General features: G+C 43.0%; 1 protein-coding gene across 1 annotated transcript; it reads right to left on the minus strand.

The window, feature by feature from the left end:
* Positions 1-1,016: 1,016 nt before the first annotated feature.
* On the minus strand, positions 1,017-2,974 carry CLEC14A (C-type lectin domain containing 14A). Its single transcript, XM_074865213.1, is given in 2 exon segments — positions 1,017-2,819; positions 2,822-2,974. Coding segments are annotated over 2 exon segments (1,314 nt in total). The 3' UTR covers positions 1,017-1,658.
* Positions 2,975-18,792: the final 15,818 nt, after the last annotated feature.

Raw genomic sequence — 18,792 nt, forward strand, 5'->3', positions numbered from 1 at the left:
GAAATGCTTGCCTTCTGAAATACAAATGTCAGATAGATTAGAAAAGCATGCGAATTATGAGACAGCTTTGTAATGAGTAGCATTCTCACCTAGCTCGATTTCATTCCTGTCATGATACAATGGAATTTACGGCTATAAACAGCCTGATGGCTCACAAATGGCTGGGATCCCCTTAACAAAAGCAAAAGACTGTCTCCCAGATAGCAACAGCCTATCATCATTACACAGAGAGAGGGAAAAAGAAAAAAACCCATGTATGTCATACTTTATCCTTAGCAGCTGTTTACACCAGATTAATCTTCAAGTCTTTGCTTGCAAGAAAAATGGGTAATAATACACATTGTTTGAAACAGAGTTCTCCAAACTCAACAGGAAAGTGACAAAACGAAAGCAGTAGTCAGGTCAGCTCTACAGGGAGGAAAACAAACAAAAAACCATCTTTAAAAAGACGTTTCACAGCTTAAAGCTCTTTTAAGGGAAGAAAGTATTTCCCTACCCTCCCCGCATCCCAAAAGGCTTGGATGAGATCCAGTTGTGTCTTACTGCACTCAGAAAACCCTGAATCAATATTTAGCATTACCACTTTAATTGAAGACCGACACCAATAATAAGAAGTGAACATCAGCACTCTGAACTGCAAAGACAGCCAGTTCTGCAGCCAGGACGAAAGCTGCACTATACGGGACTTCCCAAGGGAGCTCACCGGAGAAGTGTTTACCTCATTTAGAAAGGGGCACAAAGGGTGAATCCTTCCTTCCTTACTCTCAAGGGAGTCCACGGAAAACAATATATCAGACTAAAACCAATGGAATATGCATGATGTATTTGGACCCACGTGAACTCTTCCCACAGTGCACAGATTGTCAGCACCTTGTCTGATTGCAAGGGAGCCACATACTGCACGCAGAAACCAAGTTTTGTACCAACGCACCTTAGGAGAAAAACTGTAACTGAAAAATTTATTGCTCTGCTGCAATAAAAATGAATATTGTATGAAGTAACAAACAGAGCAGTGATTTAGGTTTTAAATCATTCTTTAATCTTTTCATCAGCTGAAGTATAAAACTGACTCCCCATTAACCTCCCACTTCCTCAGCAATTTAATGACCTTCTAAGTATAGAAATGCTCTTCATGTATAAGAATGTCAGTCTGAAAAGTATGGGTCACGGTTTCCTCCAAAATTATGGCAGTTCACCTCTCCAAACATTCCAGCAATTAGAAAGAAAATGAGAGCCTCCGAGTCCCACTCAGACAAGGAGTGACTTCTAAATCACAAGACATGAGTGCGCTCCCCTTTACACTTGTTCCAAGTAAGGCACCCGAAGAACAGTTTCTGAGAAGATAAAAATCCACAACTGCTGCAGCTGCAAATAAGTAATCATTCTGTCAGCCAGGCCACTATATTTATATTTTGCTTATGTCAGCACCTACATAACTGCTTTTCAGACCGACAAAAACTCTTGACTGTCCAAAGACTTCAAACCCCTGAAAAGGGGGTCGCTGCGTGCCCCCACGCCCGGCAATCTGCAATTCCCGCTCAGCCGCCTCCCGCGGCGCCTCCTCCGCGGGCGCCGGGCTGGGGGAGCCGAGCGCTGCCTCGGGGTGGGAGCTGCCGTTGCGGGCAGCCCCGAGGGACTGGCCCCCCGCCGTCCCGGGGCTAGTCGCCGCCCGCTGCGCCGCACGGCTCCGCGGAGCCCGCCTCCGCCTTACTGCCGGCCTCCGGCGGCTCCTTGTCCCCGCGGCCCTCGGATTTCTTGTTGAAGCAGAGCTTGAAGACCCCCAGGACGGTCATGACCAGGATGACCAGCACCACCACCGCGACCGTCACCAGGACGAAAACGTAGTTGGAGGAGGAGGAGGAGGACGGCGGAGCGGCCCTCTTCCCTCCGCCGGCGGTGGCGGTGGCGGGCAGCTCCGGGGGGCCGCCCGCGGCGGTGGGGGTCTCGCCCGTGGCCGCGTAGGGCGTCGCGGCCCGCCCGTCCGGGCTGCGGGCGCAGGCGAAGTCGCCGGCGGCATCGCGGCACCCGGCGGCCTGGGCGCACCGCTCGCTGCCGGGGTCCTGGTAGCCGCAGGGGCAGAGGGGCTCCGCCGCCCCCTCCCAGGCGAAGCCGCCCCGCTGGGGCTGGCAGCTGAGCCGCACCTCGCCGCCGGGGCACGTCACGGTGAGCGCGGTGCCCGGCGGGCTGAAGCCGGGGCCGGCGCTGCGCTCCTCGAAGGGGAGGCGGTAGTCGAGGCCGAGGGCGCCGGCGGGGCGGGGGTCGGGGCAGGCGCCCTCGTACTTGCAGACGTAGCCCTGGCTCGCCCGCTGGCAGAGCCGCTCCTTCCAGCCCCAGCTGGGGCGGCCGTCGGGGGCCGCCGCCGCCAGGTGCAGCCCGGCGCAGCGGGCGGTGATGCAGGACCGCACCGGCTCCTCCGCCCACTGGCCGAGCGCCGCCGGCACCTCTCGCGGGGCCGCCCCGCCGCCGGCGCCCTCCCAGGAGAAGCCGCGGAGCGGCTGCCCCGTGTCGGTGCAGGCGGAGGCGTTCCTCGTCAGCCCGACCCAGAAGAACAAGGGCGCGGGCCCGGCCGCCGCCTCCGCCAGCAGCCCGAGCACCAGGCGCAGCTCCGCCTCGCCGCCGAGCCAGGCCAGGCCGCCCCGCCGGCGGCCGCAGGCGCTGCGCGCCTCAGCGTAGGAGCCGTTGGCGAGGTGGGCGCTGAAGCAGGCGCCGGCGGCCTGGCAGCGCACGGCGGCCCGCGGCGGCGGGGCCCGGCCCAGGGCGCAGGCGGCGGCCAGCACTAGGCACCAGGGCCCGGCCCGCCTCATCCCGGCGGCGCGGCGCGGCGGGCCGAGGGGCGCGGGCTGCCCCGGTGTCTGTGGCAGCGCTCGGCCCCGGCCGGCTGGCCCCGGCTGGCCGCGCCGTCCCCGCGGCCAGGAGGGCCCTCCCCCGGGCCTGCCGGAGGAAACGCGTCGGGAGCCGGGGTTGACCTCGGCATCCTCCGTCTGTGGGCGGGCGGGTGAGGAGCAGCTCCCCGCGCAGCCGGGAAGCGGTCGCCCTGCCCGGCGGGCGGGTGGCCAGCCGCGGGAGAGGACGGGGGGAAGCGCCCGGTGCCCACTCCGCTGTCGGACGGACGGGAGGGCGGCGGGGCCCGAGCCGCAGTGGCGGGGCCAGTCTCGGGCCTGTGCCAGGGAGGTGCCCGGGCCCATGTTGCCAGCCCTTCGCACAGCGCTGCCGGGAGAAGAGGGGGCCAGCGGCGGGGACCTCGTCCTGGAAGGGTTTCTGGGCCGGGTGAAGCTGTGGACCCAAACTCCTTAGCTCCCGGTAGACGAACCAGTTTAACACTCATGAAAACTGATTTAGCTCACTGGTGTCAAGCGAGTAGGTAACAACTCCACTTAAAGGAGTTTTAACTGATCCCCTGTAACTGTTCTTCCATTGGCAGGCTTTGACTTTGGAAAAAGCACTGTTGATGTTTTTAGTTTCATGAGTGTGATACAATACAAATTCCTAGCGTTTGAATACCCAGATACAGTAGGGAAAAAAGCAGAAAATAATCTATATGGAATTAAAAAAAAAAGTATGGTTCATCAGTAGTTGGTCTGTGGAGGAAAGTTGTACAGTCTTGGATCAAAGCTCCAGGTGGACGCAGTCCTGCACAAAGTACCCTCGCTGCTATGGTACACACTAGTGGGCTCTGCATCTGTTCAGCCCTTCCTTAAGAATTTAATTTCTCTTTGGAGGGAATAAATGTGGATGACAAGTCCCGTTCAGCCAGCTTCTGGCCAACCTGCACAGATCTCGTTGACTCTAGGCCTACACTGAGATATAACTCATTTTCTCTGGACGCCTCAAAGAAGAATTAGAAAGATGGGTGTACAGACACACTGTGTAATGAAGCTCTGAAACACAGCCTATTTTCATAATGCATTCTAAATATTGAGTAAATTTTGTAAGTTTTCCAGCAGGAAACTGTCTTGATGGACAAAGTGTTTTACAGACTGTTTCCTAGGGAAGCCCAGCAGCTTCTGCTGTTGCCATGCATTGCCAGAACTGCAGTAAACTATACTAAAGAAAACTCAAAAGCTTAAAATTACACTTCTTCACTTGCCCCAGACCCTGTGTCCTGGGCAGCAGAGAACGCAGGAAGCAGTTGTCTTTGTTCATGAAATTCCTCACAGAAGAAGGGTGAGGGGTATAGGGGAAAAATAACATCTGTATAAGTTCTATACAAAGTACATCCCCAGTACCTGGTGTATCTCCTCCGTACAGTGTGCTTTGGCATTAGAGACAAGGCACAAGCCACCATTCCTTGTTTTGTTTGCCTTCTCCCTGAATACTTGATGACAAGAAACTGCAGCTTGATGGAAGCTGCTTTTAACCTTCATTTTCTGACAATATGTTGGATAGCCTTGGCATTCTTACTTCCTAGCTGAGCTCAGAGGTCGCAATAAAGCAAAAAGTGAGATACTAAAGAAGAGTAAATTCTGGTTTCCCTTATAGTCCACTTTGGTGAATTATCAATAATTAACTTTTTTTGAAAGTAGACTTTCAAGCATTGTTTATGGCTTTTCAAGTATTCTAGTACTTAAAAGGTGGCTACAGGACGGAGCCTGGACGGAGATTCTCTCTTCACAAGGAGACACATAAGAGACATATAAGAGACATATAAGCCTCTCCCCAAAAGCTGCATCTATTTGTTACTTCATTTTTGCTTTGGGGAAACATCTTGCTAAATGCCTGTACAGCCCCACTGGATATCACATATACAGAAATTCTGTTTATCATAATTTTATGAGTTAACAATGCAACATTTTTGAATATGTGAAATAGAAGAAGTTGTTTAGGGGTAGACTGAATTCACACATTCATAACTATTTTTAGGCAGATCTTTACATTCAGTTGGTATTTTGTTTCTCTTGGTATTCAGCAAAAATGCAACTACATGACATATTGCCTATATTCTTACAATTTTTCTCCCTCAAAAAGCTATTAAACTGCTTTGGTAAATATGTTAAATTTGCTACATGCAACAGAGAATGTAATTAAATTTGGGTGCCATGGACTTCATTTTAAGGAAAATAGGTTTTCATAACAAAACAAGAACCTGTTGGTTTATTTCTAGATGAAATTTGAATTTTGGTTAATCAAGGTGTAGAGCTTCAGCCACTGAACCATTCCTTTAGCCCTTTGATGTTTCTTGATGATGTACAAAAGCTACACTTATACAAATACCTGTCAGCTTAGTATCTTGAGCTATTTTCCCCAAATGTGGTGCTAGGTTTGGGAGAGCAGAGAGGTTGCTACAGCTTTACTACAGCTGTCTTGCTGGGGAATACTGACAAGGCTTTGCCTAATATGCCACTGCAATCCTACAGCTTCAGTTTTTTTTTTCTTTCAAAATTGAATTCGTTTATTACAGCTGAATAGAAACTAACCTTTATAAATAGAAGGAATAATATAGAAGCCCAAAATTTCCGTCTTATGCTTCAAACCTAAGGCTCTGTCCCTGGGGAGGAGAATGCAGCTCAGTCCGTGAAAACATTTGCTCCCTTGCTTCTCTTCTCGGCTGTCAGCAAGGGCATGATTTGAGCCATCTGGGATGGCCTCTCAGCCAGGTAATTGACGGTACTACCGGCTCATTTCACACAGGCCATGACTTTAATTTCCTAAGCTATATTTGAACCAGCAATTTAGAAACAACAGGTTAGCCACCAGTGCCCCAGGCAGTCCAGTCTCGTCGGAGGAACTCATACCACACAGAAAGATGAAAACACTGCATGCCAAAGACAAAGGCTTTTGCCATCAGGAAATAGAGACGGTAGCTGTATGTCTACTTGATCTGTTTGTGTACCTGCTCTTCCCTCCTATGGTTGCCCCGACAGTCCTGCAAAATATTAAAAAAATAACAGGTCTACTTGATCTCCAGAAAACAGCTCTTCCTCTGGTTTTGAATGTTTTTCTAGTTCTTACTTTTAAGTAAATAAGAAAACACTCTCATTAAGTGTCTTCATGGGGCTTTTCCTGAAGAAATCCTTTCCTGAAAGAGAAAATTATCTACTCACACACAAATGCTGATAGCAGTCAGGGTGTGAGTCAACTAAATTTCTACATATAAAGAAGACTTTATTACATGAATGTGAATGTTACATGATTGATTGATGTGTAAGACCTATTGCAGATGTTTTGCTCAGTAGTAAAAGCCTTATTTAGCTGTAGTTGTTCCTTAGTCTTCTGCCTGTGAGATCTGAGCCTTTGAAAAAAACAGTGGCTTGATTTAATTGTAATTTTACTAAGAGCTGTTAGATTTTGTTTCATTATGTAACTGTATCTGTCTTATAATAATATGTACATTTTGGCTAAGGAGTAATGAGAGAAGGGCTGAATTAATAAAACTACTTTTTTCTTCTAGGGTGGATTCTTTTTTACATTTTTATAAGGTAAATTAAAACTGTTATTTTTGTGACTAACCAGGAAGTATGTCAGCCATATGCAAGCACACACTTTACAACTTGTAGGGTTTAAGGGGGGGATAGTTTCCTTAGAAGTAGTCTTGTGGAGAGCTACAGTATCTTGTTCTTACTAAGACCTGTGTTTTGCTTCACAGAGGTAGATGGATGGTGCAATAAAAGAGATCTGCCTGACTGCAAAGGGACAAGTGAAATGATCGCATAACACTGCGATGCGTAGGGCACAAGTAAGGTGACACTTCTCATCCCCAAAAGGGATACAGGAAAATGTAAAATGTCTGGAAACAGATCTGTCTACCCATTCTGCTGCAAACCTGGAAACAGTGTCTAATGGCAGGAGCAGCTACAACGTCTTTCCTGCTTAGCCTAAAGGAAGGCTGCTGAAGTGCATTTCCCTTTATCATCTGTCCTGTACAGGTGAAGAAACCTACTGCAGTATGTTGCATGATGCAGATTTCTTTGGGGTTGGAAACTGGAAAGGGAGCGATAAAGGAAGGAGAAGATCAATAGTCTGGCAGCACTGCCTGTTTGTATGGCTCCAGCCTTTTAGCTTGCTGCAACCTTGCGGAGTCTACACTGGTTGGCAGTGGAGAGAAACCAGTTGGCATTGGAAAGGCTATATTGTCCTTCTGAGCGCGCTCCTTCCGCCTCATCCCAATCAATACATCTACTGGGTCCAGACATCCTTCTGCTGAATTTATCGTGGGTAAAGTCAAAATATTCCCCATCTTTCTGTGCTCTGTTAAGATACAGGTAATAATTTAAATAACCCAATGGAAACAGATATTTCGAACAAGTGAGAAACACTTGTTTGACAGCATGCCTCAAAAATCACAGGTTAAATTCTCCTTTTCTCACTCAGTGCTTTATGAAATTGATATCTGTATTTAAGAAGTGGTTTATCAAATAAGGCAGCCCTACATTTCACATGTAAGTTGTGTTTAAGCAAAGAAAAGTATTTGCTCACTAAAGAGTTATATTCTTCTTCTTTAAGAAAATACCTAAGTTAAAAATCAGACCCTTTTGAAATCAATGAGAAGTGTCTCATTTCAACAGTGTGCCAATATTTCTCATGAATTTTCCTGCATTCAGTCAAACAACTTGCAACAGGGTGTAAAAATGCCAGGTGGAATCTGGCATGGTTTTGTTACTTTTTCAGGAAACGGGATAGTGAATGAAAATAAGAATTTCTCGCTTACTTTAACAACTTGCACGATCGTAAGAATTTAATTAGTCATCTCTCAAAAGGACTACATAGATAACAAGGTTCACTTACACAGTTTGGAAAAGATAACCCAGCAGGGGTCATGCAAGTTCCTGCCTACTGTAATAACAATTTCCAGTGACATTATCACATAGCTACAGGACTTTTAAAAATAAGGAATAACATTTAACTGCCATTGTGAATACAGTGCAATATCTGCTACATTTCTGATATGAACATAAAATATAACTAATCCTGACCTGCTGAAGGGACATTTAATAGATGGCAAAAACAAACAAATAACAAGATGTGGCTGTAGCATTACCCAATATGCATGTTCCATTTAAAGCCTGTTCAGTTTATCTGTTCATGTTTCCATTACTAATTACCTAAGAAAATAATGTATTCTGTTAACACTTCCATTCATCTTTAACGTCTTATTAAGAAAGATTCCAATCCTGTAATTAGCTAGGGGAAATGAACTTCAGAACTCTCAAATTGAACACTTTAAATCTTTTCCAAAAATACTGTAGTCTATAAATAATTTTTATTCTCACTCTAGTTCACTCTCCTTCCTTTTGTTGACTGGATAATTCATACTCATTCCATCCCAGCCCCCAAATTCTTCACATCTGTGTTATGTAGCACTGTCTGGTTGCCCTGTTTGAGCTTCATGTGAGTATATGTTGGCGTGAGGGGGTCCACAAGAACTGGAGACAGGGTATGGCCATATGGTCGAGTTTGCAGTTAAGAATGTCAAAAATAGCAAAAGCACTGAAATGCATCATGGTATGATCAACCTTCCCTGCATCATCTTCTTTTTCTCTGTACCTTGAATGACAAACACCCAGTAGTGGTCAGAGCTTTGATTGGTGTGATATATTTTATTGGCCCATATGCTGTAGAATCTGAGCTTTCACTTGTGTTTGTGTGTGCCTGTATTTAGACGTATTTGTATGTATATCTACAGAATAGGAATAGAATAGAATAGAATAGAATAGAATAGAATAGAATAGAATAGAATAGAATATAGAATAATAAGGCTGAGAGTGCAGCACAGGGTTAAGTTGAGGGAATAGAGAACTGCAGCTCAGCACAAAATGAGTAGGCAGGAAAAGAGGGAGTAGACACAAAAAGAAGAGAATAGGGAAGAAATCAGAAGGAAAGACAGGAGAAGTAAGGTCATTCACCCGTGCCAAAGTACCAGAGTGGCAGCGGGACCCGAGGGCTGTGTCCCTGCTGCCACTGCCCAGTGCGGCACACGCTCTGGTGTGTGAGGTGGTGCTGGTGGCCTCAGGCACGTTTGCACACTGGGCAGCCCGCACAGCAGCCTGATGCCAGGCGGTGCAGGGCTGTCAGCATGGATCAGAGGACAATGACAGCTAAAATAAAAGGCAGTTACCACATAAAGATAGCATGCAGGTCTTCAAACATATTCCTTTAGGCAGCTGCGGGAGACCCACTGCATACTGAGGGACATTCGCAGCCTTAAAGCTACTTTGTGGCTCAGAGGCCATCCTTAAAAAGCATTATTGTCAGAATGAGTTTGACACCACCTTTATGCCATTTCCTTTCTGGTCCATAGGGATGCTATCAGCAGCCTGTGTCAACCATAGGTTTTGGAGGTCTGGGAAGATGTTGAGCGCAGTTCTGATGTCCTCCCATCCTAGAGAAAATACAAGCAAAAGAGAAGAATGAGATATTAAGTCAGTCAGATTTACCTATATCCTATTACAGCTTTCTAATCTTTTATCAGGTTTTGATCTAAATAAAAACATTTTGGTAAATTAATGAACTTTCATTTAAAGTGAGAAAAACCCACATTTTTAGTGACTTCCTATAGAATTGTAATTATGCAACAAACTTCTGGGACTGGTAGACTTTTGGGGATGAGGCAAAGTTTCCTAGGGAAATAAAGTAAAATAGAAGGAAATCTAGTGACAAAGAGGTGCTTTCACTTCCTGGCCTTTTGCCCAGACTGACCATTACAGAGAGAGTCTTGAAGTATTTGTTTGAAAATGGGCAAGGGATACAGACTGGTGAGAATAAATTCAAGAGAGAGCAGCTGTGAGATGGAGAGGCAGCAGATGCTTGTCTGCACAAGCAGTTAATTCAAAATGAAAAAAATAAAAGGAAGGAAGAATATTCTGAGCCTAGTGAAATAATTGTTGTCATGGAGGTTATGGGAGGTAAGCATACCTTTTATAGAAATATTTATTGCCTTTCTGGCAAGAGACTGGCCAGACTAAAAAGGTTTTAATTCACTTTACTGAAGCATTTTCCCCCTTTGCCTTTTTAAATAATGCCCTTTCTTGAAGCATTTCCTTCTCAAGAAAGTCGAATGTTTTAAATGTTCCTCATTGTTTGCTCTCAAGAGATAGAAGCAGAGACTTTAGATTATTTGTATACTATAGAAGGGAGAGAAGATTTTAGAGGATCTTGCTGTACAGTACATGGCTTTTTTCCTTTCCTGTTTATCATAGTAAAAAGGCCAACAATGCTGTTCTTTGGACTTGTATGTTAAATGTATGTTCAGTGGTACTTACTCTTGCTATCCTAAATGGCTCTATACTCATAAAATGGTACCTAGGGTCCTGAAATTTTACATGACATAAAAACCACAAGGAAGTTATCTTTATGCTGTGGAAGAAGTCCCTTTTTAAAGCAGATAGGCTCAAGAAACAAAATTAATGTCTGCCTATGGACTTCCCACACTCCAGGATGTGGGATATTCAGAACTGGGATGTTAGTCTGTGTCTAATTAAAACAGGAAAATTAAAATAGTATTTTAACTTTATTTCCCAGAAACAACTTCATGGTCTAAGTAGTGGATGTGTCTTACCTGCATTTCTTTTATGCGAAGGTTAAAGTCCTAGCAACTCTGACTGTTTTTCATAATTTAAATGAAATAAACATATCTGTTATGACATATGAAATGTTGTTTTTCAAAGTCTTAAAAATTAAGGTCTGTCAGTGCTAAAGGCAACAAAGAACAACTGTTCCCATGAAGAATAAAATGAGCTTCTGCTTAGCAAACTCATTTCAGAACATGCAGTCACATGTTCCATGCATTAGCAATTATGCATCCACAGGAAGAATTGATCTACATTTTCATCCAGAAGCAGGTTTTGTTACTATGATTATTGCTTTTTAATTTTTGTGTTACAGTTCTGTGTCAGGCCCTGGTTTCCTTGTCTTAGTATTTCCATTAGATTATATCATATAATACCAGCAAAGATACAGTCCTTGTACTGCTGATGTTGACATCTCAGGGCTGCCGACAACATGTAAACATCATGTGTCTCCTGTAGAGCTGTGCAGACAGACTCTCATCTGAGTCCATAGCTAATCTGTTCAGGGGTGGGTGTGTGTACGTAAAAGGAAAGTGTACATATGCCCATTCTGCCCATATCTGAACATTTGTGATTATTTGTCCTCTAATATTCTGGGAATCCTTGAGAAAGATATGCAATCTATTCATATAATAAAATAAAGCCCTGACTATTGTTTAGCTAAAGACAAAAACAATTTATATCCATATAATAATATTTAAAATACGACATGAATAATAGGATGTGAAAACAAAAAGTGGCCTCACTTCCTGGCATCGTTTAGAGTGATGCCAGCCAGAGGCTGCCCTTGAAGATTGTCAGTGTGCAGAGATTGTCCATGAAGGGAGGGACTGTCATCTCTGCTCCACTGGGTTCAGATTTCAACCCCCCATACACTTTGTCTACTTCTATGTGGTACGAAAACACAGTCAAAGTAATTTCTTCCTCGGTGCTCATCAGATAAGGTGAGGGAGAGACTCGAATCTGCAGGAATTTATTTTAGGTACTGATGAGCTCTACATACAGGCAGAGTTCTTTGGGAGGTTGGTTCATATTCAGTAGCATTTTCTGCCCGTTACTCAGGACAACAGCCTGCAATCCAGCTGCACCACTTGGCACTTGGGTTCAAAGGGCCTTGGTTTCATATCAGTTGAATAGAAAAGGTCAATAGAGGTGAGAGACAATTGGATGTTAATAAATAATAAAGGAATGAGAGCTGCAAGCGTTTGACCGATCCCTGCTGATGTGATATTGATCTGAACTAGAAGAAAAATGTCAAATCCTTCCCCACCCAGAGGTCTAGAAACGCTTCTGATGTGTGTCAGTAAAAGATAAGAATTAGACCAAGAATATATTAGCAGATGCCACAGGGAATAAAGCATAAACAACCCAAGCACAATAGTTACTGTGTGTCAGCTACAAATAAAATATACTTATTTGGCAGAGCAAGTTCTGCTTACACCCGTTCCTTCAGGGCAGTCTGAGCATGCCAAAGAGACTTCTCCTGGGAGGAGAGGTCAGGTACAAGGAGACTGCATAAGGGTAAGGTGGCAGGTTCACAGGACTGCAGCTGTGCCCCACATGGAGGGGTGGAAGGAAGGTTTGAAGGCAGTGGATTTGCTCTACACAGACTTTCCACCCTACGTGTATTCTGACTGTCCTTCATATTTTACCCTGAGAGCACCCAACTGGATCCGCAAAGGACTTGCATCATGCTACCATTTCCACTTAAAGAATAGATCTTCAAAGCCACTGCTATGCCGTGATGTAACCCTCTAGAGACAGCTCCCCTACACACCCATTTTCTTTCCTGTAAAGTACTTTACATTTTTCCCATTAGACATGTGTACAGCTTGACTTTACACTTGACAAGTTAAGAATTGTCCCTTCCGTATTATTTTTATTCTTTGATCTCAGATGGATCAAATCAGCTAAACACACCTACTGCATAAAGTCTTGCACAAAATGCAGTCAGATAGTAAAAGGACAGATAAGGGAAATCCTGTAGCCTGAAGGTTAAGGCATTTTTCATGACAAAGCAGAGTTACTTCTGCTGCAGTGATTATTTCTGTATTTTATATCAGTCAGGAGAGACTGATATGGAAAACCATCTAAGATTTCCTGAATCTCCTGAATTCTCCTGAAGCATGGGGTTTTGCTTCACATCCCTGCTACAAAGCCTGATGGAGGAAGGATTTGAACATAGATCTCTGACATTCAAGTAAGCATATTAATCACTGAGTTGTCTTTTTTTTCCTTTTTCTTATTTAGAGAGACTGACTACATACCAGTTTTCTGATGTATTGAAAGTCAACTAGTGGGAATTTGGACTAAACAAACCTCTTTTCCTTTCTTCTTCCCTGACAGAAAGGGCTTCAGTCTGTCTCCATCTTCAAATCAGCTAGGAACACGATGCATTTGACAGAGACTGTTTCTTTGTAGTAGATACTAAATCAAGGCCTGTCTACAATATTCAGAATGCATTACAAAGGAAAGTGTTCTTGGAGAAATATCTAGAGAAACAGTGCTTTTGCTGAAATGTTCTCTGTTAGACTCCTGATAGATCAGGATCAAGATGGCAATGTTTGCTGCTGTAAAGCCAGTGAGAATCATCCACTTTTAAATCTATTGGTTTTAGTCTTACCTGTGCTTTGCACCAGTGTATGAAAAAGGGATTTTTATTCTTTAGCGTTCAAATATTAAAAAAAAAGGAAAAAAATTACTTCATTCAGTAATTCCCAAAGACTTTCTATTGCAGTGTAATAAAATTTAGGGGCATTAATAGACTTAATCTTAGCTAAAATCTCAACATTATGTTTTAATAAAGATGCTGAAGTAATTGTGACTTTAAGCCACTCCTCACAATGGATAACATTTCCAGGGGAAACAAGAAGGACCCTTGGTTGGTGTTTTTGATTTAGCCAGATTCCTTTGGTGAGAGACAGAGTTAAAGCTTCCAACTTTGAATCCCCCTGCCAGACTGGCCGTATTAGTCACTACAAAGAGAATTTATCTTGTCCTTCTGACACTGTAAAGATTAGCTTACCAGTTTAATTATAATTGGTCATGCAACATACATGGGTATTTTTCTTTTTTCTTTCTTTTTTTTTTTAATGTGGGTGGAGTATCCCATAAGCACAAGAAAATTCTGTAAGATCCACTGGATTTTCAATTTCTCTCAGGAAAATAAGTTAAACAGGATTAAGGAATCTTATAAGAATTTAAATTACTTTCTTTCTAGGTCAAGCAAATGTTACATGAAACATCCTTCCTTGAAAAGTAGGCTTTATATAGACCTTTAACTTTAGACTTTAGGTTTAAACTTGTATAGTTACACATATTAATTGCATGTGTATATGCAATGCCATTTCAGAGGTGTGCTTGAATACATTCATTGCTGATGTGCTGGATTTACAGCAACTGGACCAGAGGGCCATGAAACCTTGCTCTCCTCATTCCCAAAGGGACTGAAATGCTTCTATTTTTCAGTAGTCTTGTATGCTTGTCACCACTAATGTTCCCCATAATTTATTTCTCTGTGTGTGACAAATGACCTCCTGAATGCCAGTGTGAAACTTGTAGCCCTAATTCACACAAGGCTGGTAATGGGACAGGAAAATAAATGAGTTTGTAAGTCCTCTCTGTGCTTTTGATATTCTGGGGCTCAGTCAGTTCATGGTGTGAGTTTCTACATCTTCGGGGCTTCTTTGCCATGTTAGAAAGTAAGAAAAAGTTATTTTGAAGTGCAAAATGTGTTCCTGACAGGCCCCCAAGTTACACTGTGTCCAGGAAAGCATAGATGCGTCACTGACAGAGACCTCTTGTACAAAAACCTTGAGCAGACTGAAAACACACCTTCCCAGTCAAGTCTTCATTTTGAATGCTGTCATTCCAGTAATAGGTAAAGAGAGAGGGAAAGAAGAGAGGTGTGGAGAGTACTGGAAATCATCCTTTATGTGGCTGGGAGCAGTAGTGCACCTCCTGCTCAGGAGAAAAAGCCACAAGAGAAGCAGCTTGTCAGTCTGGATCTATCCCTGTGCTCCAGAGTCCCAGCCAGAAGATAGGAAGGAGGCTGATGGAAGTGGGTTGCAAGGCTGAAAGAGCAGCAGGGTGTCTGGGAGACACGTCTCAGCTTCCCCTGTCCTGGACCATATATTTGCAAGTTAAGGCATTTACAGATGGACTTGTGGGAAGCCTGAACTTGTGTTGGCATGAGAAGTTACCACCCTCCACACACATTCTCCCCTTTGCCCACTGCCCAGGGAAAATAACCTCAGATGAAGTGCCAGGACAAATCAAGGGGTGCTGGTCTTCCCCCTGTCACATCCAGGCTTTCTATCTCCTGCCTTTCTTGGCCATTGCAGTGGTTGCTAATAAACCTGGTCGTGGCAACAGCTGCACCTGGCACAGCCTGCTCACTTCTCTGGCTCCTCTGTTTGGCACAGATGCCTGCTCGGGGGGGGGGAGACTCTGTCCCATGCCTGTGTCAAGCTGCTACATGCAATATGTAATACATCCTCAAATAGTCAGGCACACGAGCACAAAATTAACCTTTGCAGGAGTAAAATTCAATTGCTTCAGTGCTGACAGAAAGTTAATTTGAAGAGTGAACAGGCATGGGTAAAATAGCTTGATTTTGAAGCCCAAATGAAGAAAGACAAATATTTTGGAGCGGTGTACCATTCTTACTCTCTTTCTAGTGCCATATTTTGTAAGGTGACCTATTTGACTCCAACTTGTACTCCATGGTGTGGTTTATAGATTATCCCTCATGCACATAAACAATAAGTCCTCTGCCTGAATGCACAAGGTCTCCCTGTATGTAAATTGTACCACTTAAAACAACAACCCTCTGTGCCTGAAAAGCAGGGTAAGGGGCTGAGGGAGCAGGGATCATGGCAAAACAATGCTTGAAACCTGAACTAAAGTGGTCTACCCAAGTATGCACACACAAGAACAACTGTATAAATACACATATGTAGAAAAGAAAATCCTTACTCCCATTTAAAGCAGTGGGAATTTGCCATTAGATTCAGAAAGGCTAGAATGCCATCCAAAGCACATCGGAAAGTATAAATTAATGATTTCTGGGAAAGACATGGAAATGGAAATGTCAAAATTAATTTCTTCAAAAAGAAAAATTAGCATTTCTATTTTAGAAGAATGCATTTTTAAAAGATCTATTTTAGTTTGACATTGTCTTGTTACAACCCACAGTAGAAGTGAAAAGTGGCTATTATCCAGTGACAGATAAGTAGGTTACTGAAATTACTGGGGCTTTAGCGTTCCAGCATGCCTGACACTAAGCCTGATTTCTGTTCTTAAGATAAAAAGATTTGATATGGTTCTTTAGAGTAACAGGGAACTTCCCTGTTATCTTCAGATTATGAGCATATGCAGATTATAAACATTTTTTTTTAATTTTTTTTTTTAACATTGTCTGTCTCTTAACAATTCTCTCTGTCTGGAGAGAGACTGGTACAGAGTATTGATGATAGCCTAAGACTCTTCTCTGCTTCATTGCCCTAATGCTGTAATTCTTAAAATGAATAGCCTCAGGATGTCCCACCCATGTGTAGGCAAGGAGTCTAACCTAATTCTCATTCCTGCAGTCATCTGCCTGATGATGGCTAAAGCCTTGATGACTGTGGGGCAGTATGCACTCTAGTTACCTGTGACATATGAATTCTGCAGAAAAAGCAAGCAGTTATTTTTCCAGCACTATATGCTTGGCTCATACCTTCAAAAAGAAAGTATAAAGGAAGGAGACAGGCAAGAGTTGAATTACCTTGATTTCACATGGATCAGCCCTTGAGAGGACTGAATGGCAGTGAAATCAACACTCTAACAGAGCATGAACAAAGGTTCATGGTATAAGCTGTTTATTTTGTTCTTTGTTTGCAATTCTTCTGAATATGAAATTAAAACACTAAGCAGCTGTCACCTCTTGTTTGTGGCTTAGAACAAAAGCCCAGCAAAATCCAGGATTTTACATAGTTCCATATCAAAACCGTAATTCAAACCTGTCCTGATCTGAACAAAGCTCACTCCTTCCCCAAAATACTGAGGCAAACGGGGCAAATTTTACTTCCAGGTTTTCTGTTGGCTTTATAGGTTCAGTGTACCAATAGCACCATGAATGTTTTGGGTTATCTCCTCTTTCCATAGCACAGTCTGAAATCCTTAGCAGAATCCTTATGGACAAACATTAGTATTCTCCTTGAGGAAAAAAATCTATCACAACCTTGTTCTCCATTTCTCATTCTATTTGTCATTTCATTTTTAATTTAAAACAACAGAATTGCTGTCTACCTTTCCTTGAAAAGGACTGTGAATAACTTACAGACTTGTTGACATTTTTGAACAAAATCTCTAAATGAGTAAGGAAGGACCCTGTGATCCTTATTTTGCTTCTGAACTTACCCTAAAGAATACTGTGGGGTGGTACAGAAACAAAAACAAGAACACATTTAATTTTGAGATCTATTTCTTGTACTGACTGAAGAAAGTGTGACCGTGGATGCCTTTCAATGTCCCTGTGTTTGTTTTCTTCAACTGTTTGCTTCAGCTGAAGAGGTTAATAGTTAAGTGAGAGTATGTATGGTTAAACCTCTGGGGAAATTCTTGAGCTGATCTGATTATTATGGAGTAGGAGAAAGAAGGTAAGGGAGATGTCTTGGAAGTCTTTGGAGGCACTGGTCTGGGAGAACTCAGGCAGCTGTACTGCTGGTCTGTGAGGGGTCAGAGAGAAAGCCATAGCTTGCTTTCTGTGCTAGAAAGCACACCAAGGAGACAGTCAAGGGAAAAATCATTGATCATGTCAAAAGATGTTTAGGAGCACACATTGTGATTGGGCCTAAACGCAGCCATCTGGTAAGTGTTCCTCTAGAAAATGCTTGTGAGGTCTTTAACCAGTAGATCTGCAGTCCTTATTCAACTGGTCTTTGCAATCTGCGCCCTTTCAATCCAAGGTTCTGCAGGTATCTAATAGGGTTTTAAAAAAAAACCCAATGAAATAATCTTTGATTACACAATTAAAATCGTTTATTGCTGGGTGATGGCCCAAAAGCAGTTTCCTAAACCGTTTCAAAGTCTTTTAAAAATACAGTGAAGGAAAATATTGCTTTTTAATGTTAAATTTCAAAAGGCAACATCAAAGAGAGAGCGAGTGAACTACTTCTGTTGCCTTAATAAAGATGCATTCATAATCGTACAGAACTCTGAATGTCAAGCTTAAGTGTCTCAAATACCAATATCGACAGATTTCTCCAGAGATCACATGCAGTTATTTTAGCTAAAAGACTAAAGCACAGTTTCTGGAGGATGTTGAATTTCTTTCAACTCCCTTGAACTCAGTTGAAAAGATAAGGGTGTCCAGGGCAGGAGAAATTATAAATGCCATTGGATAATGGCATTCATCATCTTGCTTCCTAAAATGCAAATTCCTTTGGGTTTCTTTTTGTCTCTCATCACTTCTAGATTAAAGCTCAGGGATAGGGTAGAATATTAAAATACCATCCAATTTATAATTGGTTACTAAAGTCAATTCACAGATGACCTTGAAAAAGAACTAATCCAGCAAGCTTATAAAAAGAGAATGACCCAGTCATTCTGATTAACATCAGAGCAGGTGACGGAACAGCGATGTGGTGGAAGTGAAAGAAGACAAAGGAGATTAAAGCACCCAATATGTTAAAGAATTTCTTTCGAAATTTCCTATTCCCTTGCATCCTGACAAAAGTCAACAGATTGCAGCTGACAGTATAAATATATTACAAATTCAGTATCTAGTCAACAGCTCTTGCTACATGTAAAGTGGACATTTTTAAATTCTGTCAAAGTATTATTAGTTCAGATTTTTCCATATTAGCAGAAGACTCTTTAAAAATGTAAACCAAACTCATGAACATTCAAGAATCTAGAATTTATTTCTAGGTTTATTTTCCTGTCTTTTAAAGAAAACTTTTATTAAATCACTTTATGTTGGGAGAAGACTTAAGCTGTGGGGAGTAACAGACAGGTGGAGAATGATGAGAGAAAGGTTTTTCCCCAACATTGTTAGAAACAGGATAAAGCTGGATGTCCTGAATTGTTGATATTGTCTTTAAAATAAGGAATTTTTGAGTTTTTCTTTAAATCAGACAGTTAGGCATCTTCAAAAATTTCATCTTGGTGTATCTGGAAGGGATTGACTACAATTCATGATTTTGTACTATCTGGAAGTTTAGAGGCTTAACTGGATGGAGAGGAGGGAAAAATCTGAAACCAGCTTTACAGGCTGAAATGGAGTCTTGACGGGACTGAAGACCAA

Source organism: Strix uralensis, chromosome 4, assembly GCF_047716275.1.
Source record: "Strix uralensis isolate ZFMK-TIS-50842 chromosome 4, bStrUra1, whole genome shotgun sequence".
NCBI lineage: Eukaryota > Metazoa > Chordata > Aves > Strigiformes > Strigidae > Strix > Strix uralensis.